Genomic DNA, 19430 nt, shown 5'->3' on the forward strand with positions numbered 1-19430 from the left:
TACACATGTCTCTTTCAATTCTGGTTTCCTCGGTGTGTATGCCCAGCACTGGGATTGCTGGGTCATATGGCAGTTTTTTAAGGAATCTCCACACTGTTCCCCATAGTGGCTGTACTAGTTTGCATTCCCACCAACAGTGTAAGAGGGTTCCCTTTTCTCTACACCCTCTCCAGCATTTATTGCTTGTAGACTTTTGGATGGCAGCCATTCTGACTGGTGTGAAATGGTACCTCATTGTGGTTTTGATTTGCATTTCTCTGATAATGAGTGATGTTGAGCATCTTTTCATGTGTTTGTTAGCCATCTGTATGTCTTCATTGGAGAATTGTCTATTTAGTTCTTTGGCCCATTTTTTGATTGGGTCATTTATTTTTCTGGAATTGAGCTGCAGGAGTTGCTTGTATATTTTTGAGATTAGTTGTTTGTCAGTTGCTTCATTTGCTATTATTTTCTCCCATTCTGAAGGCTGTCTTTTCACCTTGCTTATAGTTTCCTTTGTTGTGCAGAAGCTTTTAAGTTTAATTAGGTCCTATTTATTTTTGCTTTTATTTCCAATATTCTGGGAGGTGGGTCATAGAGGATCCTGCTGTGATTTATGTCGGAGAGTGTTTTGCCTATGTTCTCCTCTAGGAGTTTTATAGTTTCTGGTCTTACGTTTAGATCTTTAATCCATTTTGAGTTTATTTTTGTGTATGGTGTTAGAAAGTGATCTAGTTTCATTCTTTTACAAGTGGTTGCCCAGTTTTCCCAGCACCACCTGTTAAAGAGATTGTCTTTTCTCCATTGTATATTCTTGCCTCCTTTGTCAAAGATAAGGTGTCCATAGGTGTGTGGATTTATCTCTGGGCTTTCTATTTTGTTCCATTGATCTATATTTCTGTCTTGTGCTAGTACCATACTGTCTTGATGACTGTGGCTTTGTAGTAGAGCCTGAAGTCAGGCAGGTTGATTCCTCCAGTTCCATTCTTCTTTCTCAAGATTGCTTGGGCTATTTGAGGTTTTTTGTATTTCCATACAAATTGTGAAATTATTTGTTCCAGCTCTGTGAAGAATACCATTGGTAGCTTGATAGGGATTGCATTGAATCTATAGATTGCTTTGGGTAGTATACTCATTTTCACTATATTTATTCTTCTGATTCATGAATATGGTACATTTCTCCATCTATTAGTGTCCTCTCTGATTTCTTTCACCAGAGTTTTATAGTCTTCTGTATATAGGTCTTTAGTTTCTTTAGGTAGATATATTCCTAAGTATTTTGTTATTTTTGTTGCAATGGTGAATGGAATTGTTTCCTTAATTTATCTTTCTATTTTCTCATTATTAGTGTATAGGAATGCAAGGGATTTCTGTGTGTCGATTTTATGTCCTGCAACTTTACTATATTCATTGATTAGCTCTAGTAATTTTCTGGTGGAGTCTTTAGGGTTTTCTACGTAGAGGATCATGTCATCTGCAAACAGTGAGAGTTTTACTTCTTCTTTTCCAATTTGAATTCCTTTTATTTCTCTTTCTGCTCTGATTGCTGTGGCCAAAACTTCCAAAACTATGTTGAATAGTAGTGGTGAAACCGGGCATCTTTGTCTTGTTCCTGACTTTAGGGGAAATGCTTTCAATTTTTCACCATTGAGGATAATGTTTGCTGTGGGTTTTCATATATAGCATTTATTATGTTGAGGTATGTTCCTTCTATTCCTGCTTTCTGGAGAGTTTTTATCATAAATGGATGTTGAATTTTGTCAAAGGCTTTCTCTACATCTATTGAGATAATCATATGGCTTTTATTTTTCAATTTGTTAATGTGGTGTATTACATTGATTGATTTGCAGATATTGAAGAATCCTTGCATCCCTGGGATAAAGCCCACTTGGTCACGGTGTATGATCTTTTTAATGTGTTGTTGGATTAGAGAAGAGATAATGCCTAACTGTCTAAAACTCTTTCAAAAAATTGCAGAGGAAGGAACACTTCCAAACTCTTTCTATGAGGCCACCATCACCCTGATACCAAACCCAGACAAAGACGACAGAAAAAAAGAAAACTACAGGCCAATATCACTGATGATCATAGATGCAAAAATCCTCAACAAAATTTTAGCAAACAGAATTCAGCAATACGTCAAAAAGCTCATGCACCATGATCAAGTTAGTTTTATTCCAGTAATGGAAGGATTCTTCAATATAAGCAGATCAATCAATGTGATACACCATATTACAAATTGAAAGATAAAAACCATATCATCTCAATAGATGCAGAAAAAAGCCTTTGACCAAATTCAGCACCAATTTATGACTAAAACTCTTCAAAAAATGGGCATAGAAGGAACTTACCTTAACATAGTAAAGGCCATATATGATAAGCCTACAGCAAACATTATTCTCAATGGTGAAAAACTGAAAGCATTTCCCCTAACATTAGGAGCAAGACAAGGATGTCCACTTTTACTACTATTATTCAACATAGTTCTGGAAGTCCTAGCTACAGAAATCAGAGAAGAAAAAGAAATAAAACGAATCTAGATTAGAAAAGAAGAAGTAAAGCTCTCAATGTTTGCAGGTGACATGACACTGTACATAGAAAACCCTAAAGATAGTATCAGAAAATTATTAGAGCTAATTAGTGAATTTAGCAAAGTTGCAGGATACAAAATCAATACACAGAAATCACTTGCATTTCTATACACTAACAATGAAGAATCAGAAAGAGAAATTAAGGAATCAATCCCATTCACCATTGCAACAAAAACAATAAAATATCTAGGAATAAACTTACCTAAGGAGACAAAAGAACTGTACACAGAAAATTATAAGACACCAATGAAAGAAATAAAAGATGACATAAATAGATGGAGAGATATTCCATGTTCCTGGGTAGTAAGGATCAATATTGTGAAAATGACTATACTACCAAATACAATCTACAGATTCAATGTGATCCCCATCAAATTACCAATGGCAATTTTCACAGAACTAGAACAAAAAATTTCACAGTTCATATGGAAACACAAAGGACCCTAAATAGCCAAAGCAGTCTTGAGAAAGAAGAATTGAGCTGGAGGAATCAACCTTTTTGACTTCAGATTATACTACAAAGCTACAGTCATCAAGACAGTATGGTACTGGCACAAAAACAGAATTATAGACCAATGGAACAAGATAGAAAGCGCAGAAATAAACCCATGCACCTATGGGTACCTTATTTTTGACAAAGGAGGCAAGAATATACAATGGGGCAAAGACAGCCTCTTCAATAAATGGTGCTGGGAAAACTGGACAGCTACATGTAAAATAATGAAATTAGAACAATTCTTAACACCATACACAAGATAAACTCAAAATGGATTAAAGACCTAAATATAAGGCCAGAAACTATAAAACGCTTAGAGGGAAACATAGGCAGAACACTCAATGACATAAATCAAAGCAACATCCTCTATGACCCACCTCTTAGAGTAACAAAAATAAAAACAAAAGTAAACAAGTGGAACCTGATTAGACTTAAAAGCTTTTGCATAGCAAAGGAAACTATAAGCAAGGTGAAAAGACATCCCTCAGAATGGGAGAAAATAATAGCAAATGAAACAACTGACAAAGGATTAATTCCCAAAATATACAAGCAGCTCATACACTCAATGCCAGAAAAACAAACAATCCAATCAAAAAGTGGGAAAAAGACCTAAACAAGACATTTCTCCAAAGAAGACATACATATGGCTAACAAACACATGAAAAGATGCTCAACATCGCTCATTATTAGAGAAATGCAAAGCAAAGCTACAATGAGACATCACTTCTCATCAGTCAGAATGGCCACTATCAAAAAGTCTGCAAACAATAAATGCTGAAGAGGGTGTGGAGAAAAGGGAACCTTCTTGCACTGTTGGTGGGAATGTAAATTGATACAGCCACTATGGAAGACAGTATGGAGATTCCTTAAAAAACTAGGAATAAAACTACCATATGACCCAGCAATCCCACTTCTTGGCATATACCCTGAGGAAACCAAAATTGAAAAAGACACATGTATCCCATTGTTCATTGCAGCACTATTTACAATAGCTAGAACACGGAAGCAACCTAGATGTCAATCAACAGAAGAATGGAGAAAGAAGTTCTGGTGCATATACACAATCGAATATTACTCAGCCATAAAAAGAATGCATTTGAGTCAGTTCTGATGAGGTGGATGAATCTAGAACCTATAATACAGAGTGAAGTAAGTCAGAAAGAGAAAGGTAAATATCATATTCTAATGCATATATACGGAATCTAGAAAAATGGTACTGAAGAACTTATTTACAGGGCAGCAATGCAGAAACAGACAGAGAACAGACTTATGGACATGGGGAAAGGGAAGGAGAGGGTGAGACGTATGGAGAGAGTAACATGGAAACTTACATTACCATATGTAAAATAGATAGCCAAGAGGAATTTGCCTTATGGCTCAGGAAACTCAAACAGGGGCTCTGTATCAACCTAGAGGGATGAGATAAGGCAGGAGATGGGAGGGAGGTTCAAAAGGGAGGGGATATATGTATACTTATGGCTGATTCATGTTGACGTTTGACAGAAAATAACAAAATTCTGTAAAGCAATTATCCTTCAATAAAAATATAAATAAAAAAAATGACTTTGGGAGGGAAAAAACCCCACTCTCTGGAGGAGTTGGAGCAGTCGGTTCAGGTGAGGAAGAGGACAGTGATACATTTGTTAACAAACTAAGTTCTGTCTGTATAAGCACTTGAAATATATTCTGGTATGAGTATGAACCTGTAGGTGAGCCCTCGTGCCCATTATGGGAAGTGCCTGTGCTTCCACTGAGGACACACCATCACTCGGACGCTGGACCAGCTCACTTCTTAGCTAGGCCGGTGGCTTCTTGCTGCCCTCGGGGAACGTCACAGTCTGGGAGGCCACCTGCTCCTCTTGTGCTCACAGCAGCGCTCGCTCTGTGGGCACCATGGACCCCAGGGAACACTTACCAAAGCTATGGGTCTGCTCTCGAGAAGAAGACATATATGATTCCACTTTGGTAGTGAGACCTTTTGGGAAGAAGGATCTGCCTTTAGTTGCTTTGCCCTTTAAAGCAGATCAGAAAGTTAATGGACCTCTGCCTTTGTTGTTGTCAGAAAGGGTCCACTGTGTGTGTATATTTATGTGTATAACCATGTGCCAGAGAACTTTCCAAATACTTTCCCACAGACTGACCCATTTATTCTTCACAACTACCCTACATAGTAGGTACTTAATTTTTTTAAATGAAGTATCAGTGATTTGCAATATTATGTCAGTTTCAAATGTACAACAAGGGCTTCCCTGGTGATTCACATAGTAAAGAATCTGCCTGCAAAGCAGGAGACCTGGGTTTGAGCCCTGGGTTGGGAAGATCCCCTGGAGAAGGGAATTGCAACTCACTTCAGTATTCTTGCCTGGAGAATCCCATGGACAGAGGAGTCTGGTGGGCTACAGTCCATAGGGTTGCAGAGTTGGACACAACTGAGTGACTAAGCACAGCACAGCACAGCATATACCCTGTGCTGTATATCACACTCTCATATCTTGTTTATTTTATACCTAGCAGCTGACACCTCTTAAACCTCCTACTCCTATCTTGCCCTTCCTTCACCTCTTTCCCTGTTTGGTAACCACTAGCTTGTTTCTGTGTCTATGAGACTGTTTCTGTTTTAGACATTCATGTGTTTCATTTCTTAGATTCCACATATAAGTGATATCATATGGTATCTCTCTTTCTCTGTCTGACTTGCTTTACTAAGCATACGTACACTCCAGGTCTATCCAAGATGTTGCAAATGGCAAAATTTCTTTTTTTATGGTAGAATACCATTTCATTGTATACCATTCATATACACACACAAACACACACCACAACTTCTCTTTATTCATTCATTTGTTGATAGCTACTTAGGTTGTTTCCACATCCTGGCTATTACAAATAATGCTGCTATGAAAATTGGGGTGCATATATTTTTTCTTTAAATTTTGAATTTTTTATTGGAGTATAGTCAATTAACAATGTTGTGATGGTTTCAGGTGAACAGTAAAGGGACTCAGCCATACATACACGTATATCCATTCACCCCAAACTCCTCTCCAATCTAGGCTGCCACATAACACTGAGCAGAGTTCCCTGTGTGATACAGTAGCACATCATCTTTTTGAATTAGTGTTTTCATTTTCTTCAGGTTTATACTCAGCACTGGAATTTCTGGATCATCTGGCAGTTGTTTTTAAGGAATCTCCATATTGTTTTCCATAGTGGCTGTGCTAATTTACAACCCCACTAATAGTGTACAAGGGGTCCTTTTTTTCTCATCCTCACCAACATTTATTATTTGGTGTCTTTTTGACAATAGACCTTCTGACAGGTGTGAGGTGATGTCTCATAGTGGGTTTGACATACATTTCTCTGAGGATTAGTGATGTTCAGCATCTTTTCATGTGCCTACTGAATGCCCTCTGATTACTGAAAAGATATTTACCCTAGAGAGTGAGCCACCTCAGAGGACCCATTTTGGGATATCTGTTGTTCTCTAGGGCAGAGCTCCTGGAACTAATGTATTTGTATCACATGAGACTATCTCCCCATCCCCAAAGATGACTGGAAGAGGGCCCTAACCTGAGCTAGTTGTCACTGTCTTTCTCCCAGGAATTTGGAAGTTGCTGGAGCAAGACATATAAACATGAAGGCTGGAGTAGCAGTGGCCGTACTCTGCCATAAGGGCCAGGGAAATAGAAAAAATAACATTCTGCAGAGATGAGAAGAGAAACAACCCTAATGACTATTCATTTCGTAGTAATAGTCCCTCCTGAGGTTTCACAGAATCATCCCTTTGGATTGGAATGTTTTTGTGTTCCTATAAAAGCCTGCTTATCCAAGCACATAATCTATAAGGAGTGAGAAACACCACTGGAAATACGATAAGATGGAGAAAATTCTGATAACCTGAACTTCTCAAACAGAGTGTGTGTGCCTGCTAAATTGCAAGAGTATTACACATAGTTGGAAGCAATACTTTGATTAGCAGGTAGGGGGAAGACTCCATCAAAGGGTTTCCTTAAGCAATATTGTCACATCAAACTGATTATAAGATTTATAAGAGGAAGAGGGATAAGGGTTTCCTGTTAACTGGAGGGTTTTTATTTTCCCCAGCGGGGATGAAACTTATGGGGCCAAAAGTTGGGTTCCTTTAGACAACAGGACAGAGATAGACCAAAGTTTCTACTAAAAAGAGTTGAACCAACATTCCAAGAATATTCAGAGAATACATTTTAAAAGATACCAAATTGTTGTATCTAAGAATGGCTGTCCTATCTTAAGAACTCTCCCACTATCTTTGTATAAACCATTCCAAGTTGACTTTTGTTGTTTCCAGCCCACAGGACCTTAATACAGCTACTTTTTCTGCTTCAATAGAAGATAGGGTCAGTGGGAAGTCAGAAGAAACTATTCAGCTTCCTAAATATACAAGATGATACAGGAACATGGAGCTGGACACCAGTGAAGATGCTGAAACCCAAAAGCCTGGTCACTTGAGAACTCAGTAAAAGAATGCAAGATTGCTCCAACAGAGAGCATCACTTCCTCATGGCCAGGGATGGGACTGCAGATGGTGATGCCCGAGCTGGGGGCTCATAGTCTGTATACCAACAATGAGCACACAAGTGGAGCTCATATGTTTTTCTATGTAAAACATGAAAGTAGAAATGGCAGCAGAAATCACAAAGTAACCCTGTTTCTAGTCTTTCTCAATTTCTCATTCCTCTTCAGTCCAGCTCTGCTCCTGCCTCAAATAACCCCTTTCATCATCAGCCAGATGGAACTTACTGATTCTATAGGGCAACAGATTTCAAATCTGCCTTATTATCAGAAGTATGTGGGCAGCTTAAAAAAGATGTAGATTCAGAAAGAATTAAAAAAAAAAAAAAAGACAAAAGAGATGTAGATTGCCAGCTTCCATTCCCTTCCAAAGATTCTAATTCATTAAGTCCCAATGAGAGCCCAAGAATCTTTATTTTAAAGAAACTTCCCAGGGAATTCTGACTTGTGGCTGAGGTTAGGAATTACTGCTCTGGGGAACAAACTCTCTCAGTCCTCAAGCATTTCCTCAGATCCCCGTGTTGTCTTCCTATATGTGAGCTAGTTCTACCCTGATAATTCTCACTCCCTTTAAAACGTTTTCCACAATGGAAGCCACACCTCCCAAACTCTTCCCAGAGTCAATAAAAGAGGCTAGTAGACACCCCACTCACCACTGATTCTCTACCCATGGCCACAAATAACGTTATTCCCTATTGCTGCTGCTGCTAAGTCACTTCAGTCGTGTCCGACTCTGTGCGACCCCATAGATGGTAGCCCACCAGGCTCCCCCGTCCCTGGGATTTTCCAGGCAAGAACACTGGAGTGGGTTGCCATTTCCCTCTCCAATACATGAAAGTGAAAAGTGAAAGTGAAGTCACTCAGTCATGTCTGACTCTTAGGGACCCCATGGACTGCAGTCTACCAGATTAAACACCCTCTAATATCTACTGAGGCCCTACTATGGCAAGTGGGTGTCTCCCGCCTACCCACTGCATTGTAAAGTGAGATTTAATGCCTCACCTACCTTCAGCGAGCCCACCCACTCAGCAGAAGAGGTCTGTGGGGGACAGTGAGGCCAGTAAACTTCAAAAGAAACCCACCCACAGAAGCTCTCTAAACTAACCTAGTCTTGCTTCCATAAACCACCAGATATTTGGGGAAAAGTAACAGCATGAAAGAAAAGCACTAGGATTAAAGCTGAATGGCCAACCTTGGATGAAGCAGAAACAATAGAGAAAATAAAAGGCAATTTGACTCTTTTTTTTCCCTCCTTGGGTCAAGGAATTTTTCTTCTATTATTTCTTTTAAAAATGTCTCCCTTTTAAGTTCTTTTGCATATCTCTTTCTCCAAAACCCTACTTAATCGGATACCCTCTTGGTAGATCTTTCCATGCCTTGTTGTCCTCTCTATTATCATGAATATTTGTTTGCTTCCTGTTTTGGCTGCCAAAAAGTAGTTGGAAAGTGAATGGCATACTCAAGGAACTGAAAGGACAGTGTGACTGGAACACAAAGAGTGAGACAGAGTGAGGTCCCGGATGAGGCTGTGTAGGGAGGTGGGACTTGACTGTGCAATATTTTATAGGCCACATAGTCAATTTTGGTCAACCTTTGTCCTAAGAGCAAGTGAAGCCTCTAAAGTGTTGTTAATCTAGCAGGGAGATGGGTGTGGTGATGGTAGGATCAGATTTGCATTTTGGAATCGATTACTGTGGCTGCAGTATGGAGCCTGGGTTAGAAGGATCATGGGTGGATGGAGGGAGATTAGTAGGATGGCTTGGCCAAACAGATTGGTGGTAAAGAAGGAAAGAAGTGGATCCGTTAGAGAAAAAACACAAAGAGCCAAAAGTCATACAAAACAGAAAAGTACAAATTACATTAAGATATAAATTTTCATCCATCAGATTGGCAAAATTTTTAAAACGTTGGAAATCTATATAAAGTTGGTAAAAAGGGGGACTCTCATATATTGTTGGTAGAGACAGTTTGATGGTAATTTAGCAGTATCCAGATGAGCATGTCTGTCGATTTAAGTCCATATCTAAAATCTATCCTGTAAGAGTATTACCCTTTATGCATAAAGATATATATTCCAGGATGTTTACTGTAGCATGTTTGCAATAGCCAAAAATGGAAACAATTAAATGTCCATCAGCAATGGACAAGAATGAGGTAATAGTAAATACAACAATTCAAAAGAATGAAGTGACCCTTATGTACTCAGATGGGGGAAAAGTCAATAACATATTGATAAGTAGGAAAAAAAAACAAGTTTCATACAAAATATGTCTTGTTTATTATAAAGAAAGCACAAACCTCGTGTGTTTGTAAAATAAATATATCTTTGAGCATGCATAGTGAAACATCTGGGATGATACATATCAATCAGTGTGTGGGCTCTATCTTCTGAACAAAATTGGAAACTAGGTTTTCTGTTGAGAATCAGGGTGGCTGTTCTGAACATTTTCCATTCGAGGAGAATGGTTCTGGCTGGAATTGTGTTGGGAATAGGAAATGCAGCTGACACTACATTGACAAAACTTAGTGAAGGCTCAAAATGGAAACTGAGCCAATGGTCAGGGTCATCTCATTTTCCCCAGTAACTCACGATGTAGAGGAGGAAGGAAGAGCCACAGAGTGGGCATTTGCTATGACTCAGGCTGCTAAGTGCTTCACACTAAACCAGTTAATCAAAACCTCCCAGACACAAGACAATCTACAGAATGGGAGAAAATATTTGCAAACAATGCAACCAGTAAGGGCTTAACTTCCAAGATGTACAAAGAACTCATACAACTCAACAACAACATAAAAAAACCTATCCAAAAATAGGTAGAAGACCTAAATAGACATTTCTCCAAAAAAGAAATACAGATGGCCAATAAACACAGGAAAAAGTACTCAACATCCCTAATTACTAGAGAAATGCAAATCAAAATTACAGTGAGGAACTACCTCACACCAGTCAGAATGAACATCATTAAAGAGTCTTAAAACAAATGCTAGAGAGGGTGTGGGGAAAAGGGAACCCCCTGCCCTGCTAGTGGGAATGTACGTTGGTGCGGCCACTGTGGAAAACAGTATGGAGGTTCCTCAGAAAACTGACAAGAGTTACCATATGATCCAGCAATCCCACTCCGGGGTATATACTGGACAAACTAAAAATAAAAAGGACATAAGCACCCCGATGTTCATAGCATCACTATTCACACAGCCAGACATGGAAACAACCCGTGTCCATCAGCAGAGGAATGGATGAATGCAGTAGACATACATTTGGAATACTACTCGGCCACAAAAAGGATGGAATACATGGATGCAACTGGACATTATCATACTCAGTGAAATCAGAAAAGAAAGACAAATACCATGTGGTATCACTTATGAGTGGGATCTAAGCAATGACACAAATGAACCTACCTATGAAGCAGAAACAGAATCACTGACAGAACAGACTGGTGGTTGCCAAGGGAGGGGGGTTAGGGGGGGACTGAGTAGGAGGCTGATATTAGCAGACGTAAGCTTCTATATATAGGATGGATAAACAAATTCCTAATGTGTAGCACAGAACTACATTCAATATCCTACGATAAACTATAATGGAGAAGAATATTAAAAAAGAAGATGTAAATATGTATAACTAAATCACTTGGCTGTAGAGCAGAAATTAACACACACTTGTGTCAATCAACTACACTTCAATTAAAAAACAACTTCCCAACCATAATTTGACACAGACAGTAATACCCCAATCTGAAGATCAGGAGCTCAGAAAGTTCAAAGTTACCCCAAGAGGAGGGTGGCAGAACTCCAGATTCCACTGGTGGCCCTCTCGGCTCTCTCCTCACTTCCTCTGGCTGCAGCACGTTCCTCTAGGGTGGTGGAGCCGCCAGAAGGAAGGCATCTATGTCTCGGAGTGATCTCAGGGAGCAGAGCTCTTCTACCCTCTAAACCATCTACCAGTTCAGACTTTTATACAAGACAGAAGCATTCTTCTTGTGTAAGCCCCTCAACAAGATACAAGTTTACTTTATTCTCTGCCAACCCACTGTCCCAACGTCCTAATCAAACAGTTTCTAAACAGAGGAATAAATTTAGAATAATTGAAAACACTAGGATCCAGATTTAATCTGTAAATTAAAGGGAACTGATGAATTTTGAAAACTCAGTGTGGCCATGGGACTGGAAAAGGTCAGTTTTCAACCCAATCCCAAAGAAGGGCAATGCCAAAGAATGTTTAAACTATTGTACAATTGTGTTCATTTCACATGCTAGGAAGGTTATGCTCAAAATCCTTCAAGCTAGTCTTTAGCAGTCTGTGAACTGAGAACTTCCAGATGTACAGGCTGGGTTTCAAAAAGGCAGAGGACCAGAGATCAAATTGCCAACATTTGCTGGAACATACAGAAACCAAGGGAATTCCAGAAAAACTTCTACTTTTGCTTCCCTGATAGCTCAGACAGTAAAGAATCTTCCTGCAATGCAAGAGACATGAGTTCGATCCCTGGGTCAGGAAGATCCTGGAGAAGGGAATGGCAACCCATTCCAGTATTCTTGCCTGGAAAACCCCGCAGGCAGAGAAGCCTGGCAAGCTACAGGCCATGGGGATTGCAAAGAGTTGCACATGACCGAGTGACTAACACTTCTACTTCTTCTTTGCTTTATCAACTATGCTAAAGCCTTTGATTGTGTGGATCACGTGGATCACAAAAACTTGTGGGAAATTCCAAGAAGAGAAGGGAATACCATACCACCTTACCTGTCTCCTGAGAAGCCTGTATGCGAGTCAAGAAGTAACAGAACAGGACATGGAACAACGGACTGGTTCCAAATTGGGAAAGGAGGATGTCAAGGATGTATATGTCACCCTGCTTCTTTAACTTTTACATAGAGTCCATCATCCAAAATGCCGGGCTGGATGAAGTACAAGCGGGAATCAACATTGCTGGGAGACACATCAACAACCTCAGATATGCAGATGATACCACTCCACTCTAATGGCAGAAAGTGAAGAGAGACTGAAAAGCCTCCTGATAAGGATGAGAGAGCAGAGTGAAAAAGCTGGCTTGAAACTCAACATTCAAAAGCCTAATAAGATCATGGCGTCCAGTCTCTTCATGCCAAAAGAAGGGGGAAAAGGGGAAGCAGTGACAGATTTTCTTTTCTCAGGCTTCCAAACCACTGTGGATGATGACTGCAGCCATGAAATTAAAAGATGCTTTCTCCTTTGAAGGAAAGCTATGACAAACCTAGACAGCATATTAAGAAGTGGAAACATCATCTTGCCAACAAAAGTCTATACAGTCAAAGCTATGTTTTTTCCAGTAGTCATGTACCGATGTGAGAACTGGACCATAAAGCAGGCTGAGCACCGAAGAACTGATGCTTTCTAATTTCGATATATTCAAGAGAAGACTCTTTTGAGTCCCTTGGATAGCAAGGAGATCAAACCAATCAATCCTAAAGGAAATCAAGGTGATGAGATGGTTAGAAAGAATCACCGACTCAATGGACATAAATTTGAGCAAACTTTGGGAGATGCTGAAGGACAGGGTTTCCCTACAGACTGCATGCTGCAGTCCATGGGGTTGCAAAGAGTCAGACACGCCTCAGTGATGGAACAGCAACAGCATAACATACACTACTGAGAATGGCACTGTAAGAAGTTATAATTGAGTATGAACTGTGCATTATGAGAGGTGGTGTATGGGAGGGATGAGCCATTCCCAGACATCATAGTGCTTATCTGAGGTGGGAGAGGTTGTGTGCTGCCCTAGGGTGGGGCCAGTACCTCTTTGTGTCATCACAGCCGGACTCAGAACTGTTGGGGTGCTGACAAATTATGTGATGCTGCTGCATCCTCACAATGCGACCCAGGCAACGTCCAGGACACTGAAACGAAAGCACAGTGCAGTATAAACAACCTTGTGTAAACTTCCCTGTCGGTCTACTGGTTAAGACTCTGTGCTCCCAATGCAGGGGGCACAGGTTCGATCCCTGGGTAGGGAACTAAGATCCCACATGCGGTGAAGCATGGCAAAAATAAATAAAGACTGATATTAAAAAATTAAAACAACCTTGTGAGCTCATGCGTGCTATGGCGGCATTGCCAGAGACCAGCTACAGGGGTGAGCTGGCCAAAGGAAAGTTGCTGTTCAGTTGCTCAATTGTTTCCGATTCTTTGTGACCCCATGAACTGCAGCAGGCCAGACTTCCCTGTACTTCACCATGTCCCAGAGTTTGCTCCAACTCTTGTCCATTGAGTTGGTGATACCATCCAATTATCTCATCCTCTGTTCCACCGTTCTTCTCCTCCTGCCCTCAGTGTTTTCCAGTATCAGTGTCTTTTCCAATGAATCAGCTCTCTCCATTAGTGGCCAATGTATTGGAGCTTCAGCCTCAGCATCAGTCCTTCCAGCGAATATTCAGAGAAGGTAGGGAGGAGGGAAGCCCAGCTGTAAGGATCAGATTGCCCTCCTTCAGAGCCAGACAGCTTCCTAAGTTTCCTTTCATCCTCTTTTCCTCCTCAGAAACTGAGACCACCCCTGGGGAGGAGTGAAAAGCACAGGGCCAATCCCTAATTGAGCAGGTTAAGGTTCAGAAATCACTGTGCATAAAAGCATAAGCTACAGCCAAGTTTGGGTTTTCCTGCTTAGAGCAAAAATGGAGGCTTGTGTGTAGGGGTGAGCTGAATTACAGGAAAAAAATTAACATTCGGCTCTTAAACTTTTCTGTACTAATAACACATATCAATTTTTTCTTGTCATTTGTTTTATGCTTGAAAAGGTCTTTCCCATCCTGGTAGTTCTATTCCAGTTTAATGACTACACTGAAGCACTTTAATCCAGGCAGAGTTTATTCTGTTGTATGCGGTGGGTTTGGGCTCTCATTTTATTTATTCCTCTTTAATTAGTTGACCACTTTCTGTCTTATACAATTGTTTTTTATAATTTTCCAACAACATTATTGAGATACAATTCACGCAGCCTAAAAGTCACTGTTCAGTGTATACAGTTTGCAGTAAGTCCCTTACATATGAACCTTCAAGTTGAGAACTTTCAAAGATGCGAGTGTGCCCCTGTATGTCAGCTATTGTAACTGTACTACTGCAGTTTTTCAAGGTCCTGTAATGTAAGATGAAGGATGTTTTATTCTGTGTTTGCTTTTTATGCATTATTTGTGTGGAAAGTATCATAAACCTATTACAGTGCAGAACTCTATAGCCAATTGTGTTTGTTGGGTAACTAGGCTAACTTTGTTGGACTTACAAACAGGCCTAGAAACAAGTTCCTTTTCATGTATATGCTTTTAAAATATTTTTTCCCATTCTGTGGGCTGTCCACTTTCTTGGTCACATCCCTTGTAGCAAAAAAACTTTAAGTTTTCATGTAGTCCCATTCATCTATTTTTGTTGTTTTTCATGTCATATCTAAGAAACCATCTCCTAATCCAAAGCATGAAGATGTATGGCTACAGAGTTCCTTTCAAAGGCTTTATTGCTCTAGCTCTTAAATTTAGGTCTCTGATAAATTTTGAGTTAATGCTTTGTAATACCACTTCATGGGAAATAGATGGGGAAACAGTGGAAACACTGTCAGACTTTATTTTTCTGGGCTCCAAAATCACTACAGATGGTGACTGCAGCCATGAAAATAAAAGACGCTTACTCCTTGGAAGGAAAGTTATGACCAATCTAGATAGCATATTCAAAAGCAGATATATTACTTTGCCAACAAAGGTTCGTCTAGTCAAGGCTATGGTTTTTCCTGTGCTCATGTATGGATGTGAGAGTTGGACTGTGAAGAAGGCTGAGTGCCGAAGAATTGATGCTTTTGAACTGTGGTGTTGGAGAAGACTCTTGAGAGTCCCTTGGACTGCAAGAAGATCCAACCAGTCCATTGTGAAGGAGATCAGCCCTGGGATTTCTTTGGAAGGAATGATGCTAAAGCTGAAACTCCAGTACTTTGGCCACCTCATGCGAAGAGTTGACTCATTGGAAAAGACTCTGATACTGGGAGGGATTGGGGGCAGGAGGAGAAGGGGACAACAGAGGATGAGATGGCCGGATGGCATCACTGACTCGATGGACGTGAGTCTCAGTGAACTCCGGGAGTTGGTGATGGACAGGGAGTCCTGGCATGCTGCAATTCATGGGATCGCAAAGAGTCAGACACGACTGAGCGACTGACCTGATCTGATCTGATCTGAATACCTTATATGCTAGGAGTCTAAGTTCATTCTTTTGCATTTGCATATTCAGTTGTTCTTCGCCAATGAGGAAGCAATTGTTCTTCTCTCATTGAATTGGTATTGTCACTCTTGTAGAAAATCACCTGACATAGATACATGGATTTGTCTCTAGACTTCAAATTCAATTTCATCAATCTATGTGTCTATGCTAGGTTAGCACCATGTTGCTGTTCCGTCAGTAAGTCACATCCGACTCTTTGCAATCCCATGGACAGTGTGGACTGCAGCCTGCCAGATACCTCTGTCTGTGAGATTTCCCAGGCAAGAATACTGGAGTGACTATTTGATGCAGGGATCAAACCTGCGTCTCCTGCATTAGCAGGTGGGTCCTTTAGTGCTGAGCCACCAAGGAAGCCCATGTTAGTACTGCACTGTCTTATTATTGAAGTAAGTTTTGAAATTGACATGTCTGAGCCCTCTAACTTTGTTCTTTCTCTAGATTGCTTTGGCTATCTTGGGTCGTTTATATTTCCATATAAATTTTAGGATCAGCTTGCCAATTTCTGCAAAGAAGCTGGGGTTTTGATGGGGATTATGTTGAATCTGTAGATCAATTTACTGTCATGTGTATAATATTATGTTTTTTGATCCATAAATATACAATGCCTTTTCATTTATTTAGGTCTTCTTTAACAGTCCTTAGGCTTCCCTGGTGGCTCAGACGGTAAAGAATCTACCTACAATGCAGAAGACCTGGGTTCGATGCTCAGGTCAGGAAGATTCCCTGGAGAAGAGAATGGCTACCCACTCCAGTATTCATGCCTGAAGGATGCCATGGGTACAGGAGCCTAGAGGGCTACAGTCTATGGGGTCACAAAGTGTTGGACACAATGAAGAAATGAACACATTCTTTAATGTCGTTAAAAAAAGTTACTGTAGTTTTATAGTGTTCATTTTTTAAAAACTCTTCTTCCCTCTATGACTAACTGCTTTTGGGTTTAAACTCATTTTGAATGGGTGTGTTTCTGCACTTTTCTTACACTGCACGACTTCAGTGTGTTCTGCACTGATGCTGCACTGTTTTACTTACAGCAGTTTTGCAGGACACTCTGACATCAGGTTAGGAAACTCTTTCTATCCTCCTATCGATTTGTTTTTCTAAAAATCTCTTGTCCTCACTCACTCTCACATATGAATGTCAAAATCATATGAGGTCTGAGAAAAGAATTCTACAGTAATTTGAATTGGAAGTACGTGTTGTGATTCATTTAAGGGAATGGGCTCCTTTATAGCACTCAGAGTACCTTTACTTATCCAAATTTTCTGTTATGTGTTTCAACAATATGTTGTATTTTTCTTTATGGGTCAGGCAAGGATTAATTTTATGTGTCACTTCTCATCCATACCTGACGAAGTGATAGTTTAATGAGGTTTTGAACTTGGAACTGTTGTTTGAATGGTTTAAGAATTCTGAGGATGTTGATGTAAAAGAACCAAATTAGAACATTTCCTAACACTATATACAAAGATAAACTCAAAATGGATTCAAGACCTAAATGTAAGGTCAGAAACTATAAAACTCTTAGAGGAAAGCATAGGCAGAACACTCAATGACATAAATCAAAGCAACAACCTCTATGACCCACCTCCTAGAGTAATGGAGATTTAAAAAAAAAATAAACAAGTGGGATCTGATTAAACTTAAAAGGTTTTGCACAGCAAAGGAAACTATAAGCAAGGTGAAAAGACCAACCCTCAGAATGGGAGAAAATAATAGCAGATGAAACAGCTGACAGACGATTAATTTCCAAAATATACAAGCAGCTCATACAACTCACTACCAGAAAAACAAACAACCAAATCAAAAAGTGGGGCAAAAGACCTACACAAGACATTTCTCTAAAGAAGACATGCAGATGGCTAACAAACATGTGAAAAGAGGCTCGATATTGATTATTATTAGAGAAATGCAAATCAAAACTGGTGAGACTATCACCTCACACCGGTCAGAATGACCATTATCAAAAAGTATGCAAACAACAAATGCTGAAGAGGGTGTGGAGAAAAGGGAATCCTCTTGCACTGTTGGTGGGAATGTAAATTGATACAGCCACTATGGAAGATGGTATGGAAGTTCCTTACAAACTAGGAATAAAACCACCATATGACCCAGCAATCCCACTTCTAGGCATATACCCTGAGGAAACCAAAACTGAAAAAGACACATGTTCCCCAGTGTTCACTGCAGCGCTATTTACAATAGCTAGAACACTGAGGCAACCTAGATGTCCATCAACAGTAGAATGGCTAAAGAAGTTGTGGTACATATACACAATGGAATATTCAGTTCAGTTTAGTTCAGTCGCTCAGTCATGTCCGACTCTTTGGGACCCCATGAATTGCAGCACGCCAGGCCTCCCTGTCCATCACCAACTCTCAGAGTTCACTCAAACTCATGTCCATTGAGTCAGTGATGCCATCCAGCCATCTCATCCTCTGTTGTCCCCTTCCCCTCCTTCCCCCAATCCTTCCCAGCATCAGAGTCTTTTCCAATGAGTCAATTCTCTGCATGAGGTGGCCAAAGTACTGGAGTTTCAGCTTTAGCATCATTCCTTCCAAAGAACACCCAGGACTGGTCTCCTTTAGGATGAACTGGTTGGATCTCCTTGCAGTCCAAGGGACTCTCAAGAGTCTTCTCCAACACCACAGTTCAAAAGCATCAATTCGTCAGCACTCAGCCTTCTTCACAGTCCAACTCTCACATCCATACATGACTATTGGAAAAACAGCTACTCAGCCCTAAAAGGAACACATTTGCATCTGCCCTAATGAGGTGGATAAACCTAGAGCCTATTATACAGAATGAAGTAAGTCAGAAAGAGAAAGATAAATATCATATTCTTAATCATATATACGGAATCTAGGAAAATGGTACTGAAGAATTTATTTGCAGCACAGCAATGGAGAAAAAAACATAGAGAACAGACTTATGGACATGGGGAAAGGGGAGGAGAGGCTGAGATGCATGGAGAGAGTAACATGGAAACTTACATTACCATATGTAAAATAGATGGCCAATGGGAATTTAGTGTATGTCTCTGGGAACGCAAACAGGGGCTCTGTATCAACCTAGAGGGGTGGGATGGAGAGGGAGATGGGACAGAGATTTAAGATGGAGGGGACATATGTATACCTATGGCTGATTCATGTTGAGGTTTGACAGAAAATAACAAAATTCTGAAAGCAATTATCCTTCAATTAAAAAATAAATTAATTTTTTAAAAAGAATTCTGGGGATGTTGAGATGGGGTGAGTGTATTGTGCACATGAGAAGGACCTAAATTTGGGGGAAAATGCAGAATGTTATGGACCAAACTGTATCCCTCAAAATTTATACAGTGAGGTCCTAACCACCAATGTGACCGTATTTAGAGATAGGGTCCTAAGGAGGTTAGAGGTTAAATGAGGCCAAAGGGTGGAGCCTTAGTCTGATAGGAAGTGGCCTTGTAAGAAGTAGAAGAGACACTCAGAACTCTCTTTTCCGTGTGTGCTGAGAGAAGAGGTTATGTGAGGATAGAGACAGAGGAGCCTGCCAGGCTACAGTCCTGTCCATGGGGTTGCAAAAGAGTCGGACATGACTT

General features: G+C 40.2%; 1 protein-coding gene across 6 annotated transcripts in view; it reads right to left on the reverse strand.

The window, feature by feature from the left end:
• ADAMTSL3 (ADAMTS like 3) overlaps positions 1–19430 on the reverse strand; it is a 381778-nt gene that overhangs the window by 11389 nt on the left and 350959 nt on the right. For 5 of the 6 annotated variants that reach the window (XR_003507318.1, XM_027520883.1, XM_027520878.1 and 2 more), the window contains one exon: positions 13391–13491. The exons of the other annotated variant lie outside the window; for it this stretch is intronic. Coding sequence is in view for 4 of the 5 variants with exons in the window: in XM_027520883.1 (XP_027376684.1) it covers positions 13391–13491 (101 nt within the window). In the remaining variant the exon portion in view is untranslated. The remainder of the gene's footprint in view (positions 1–13390; positions 13492–19430) is intronic. 6 annotated transcript variants of the gene reach the window in all.

Source organism: Bos indicus x Bos taurus, chromosome 21 (assembly GCF_003369695.1).
Source record: "Bos indicus x Bos taurus breed Angus x Brahman F1 hybrid chromosome 21, Bos_hybrid_MaternalHap_v2.0, whole genome shotgun sequence".
NCBI lineage: Eukaryota > Metazoa > Chordata > Mammalia > Artiodactyla > Bovidae > Bos > Bos indicus x Bos taurus.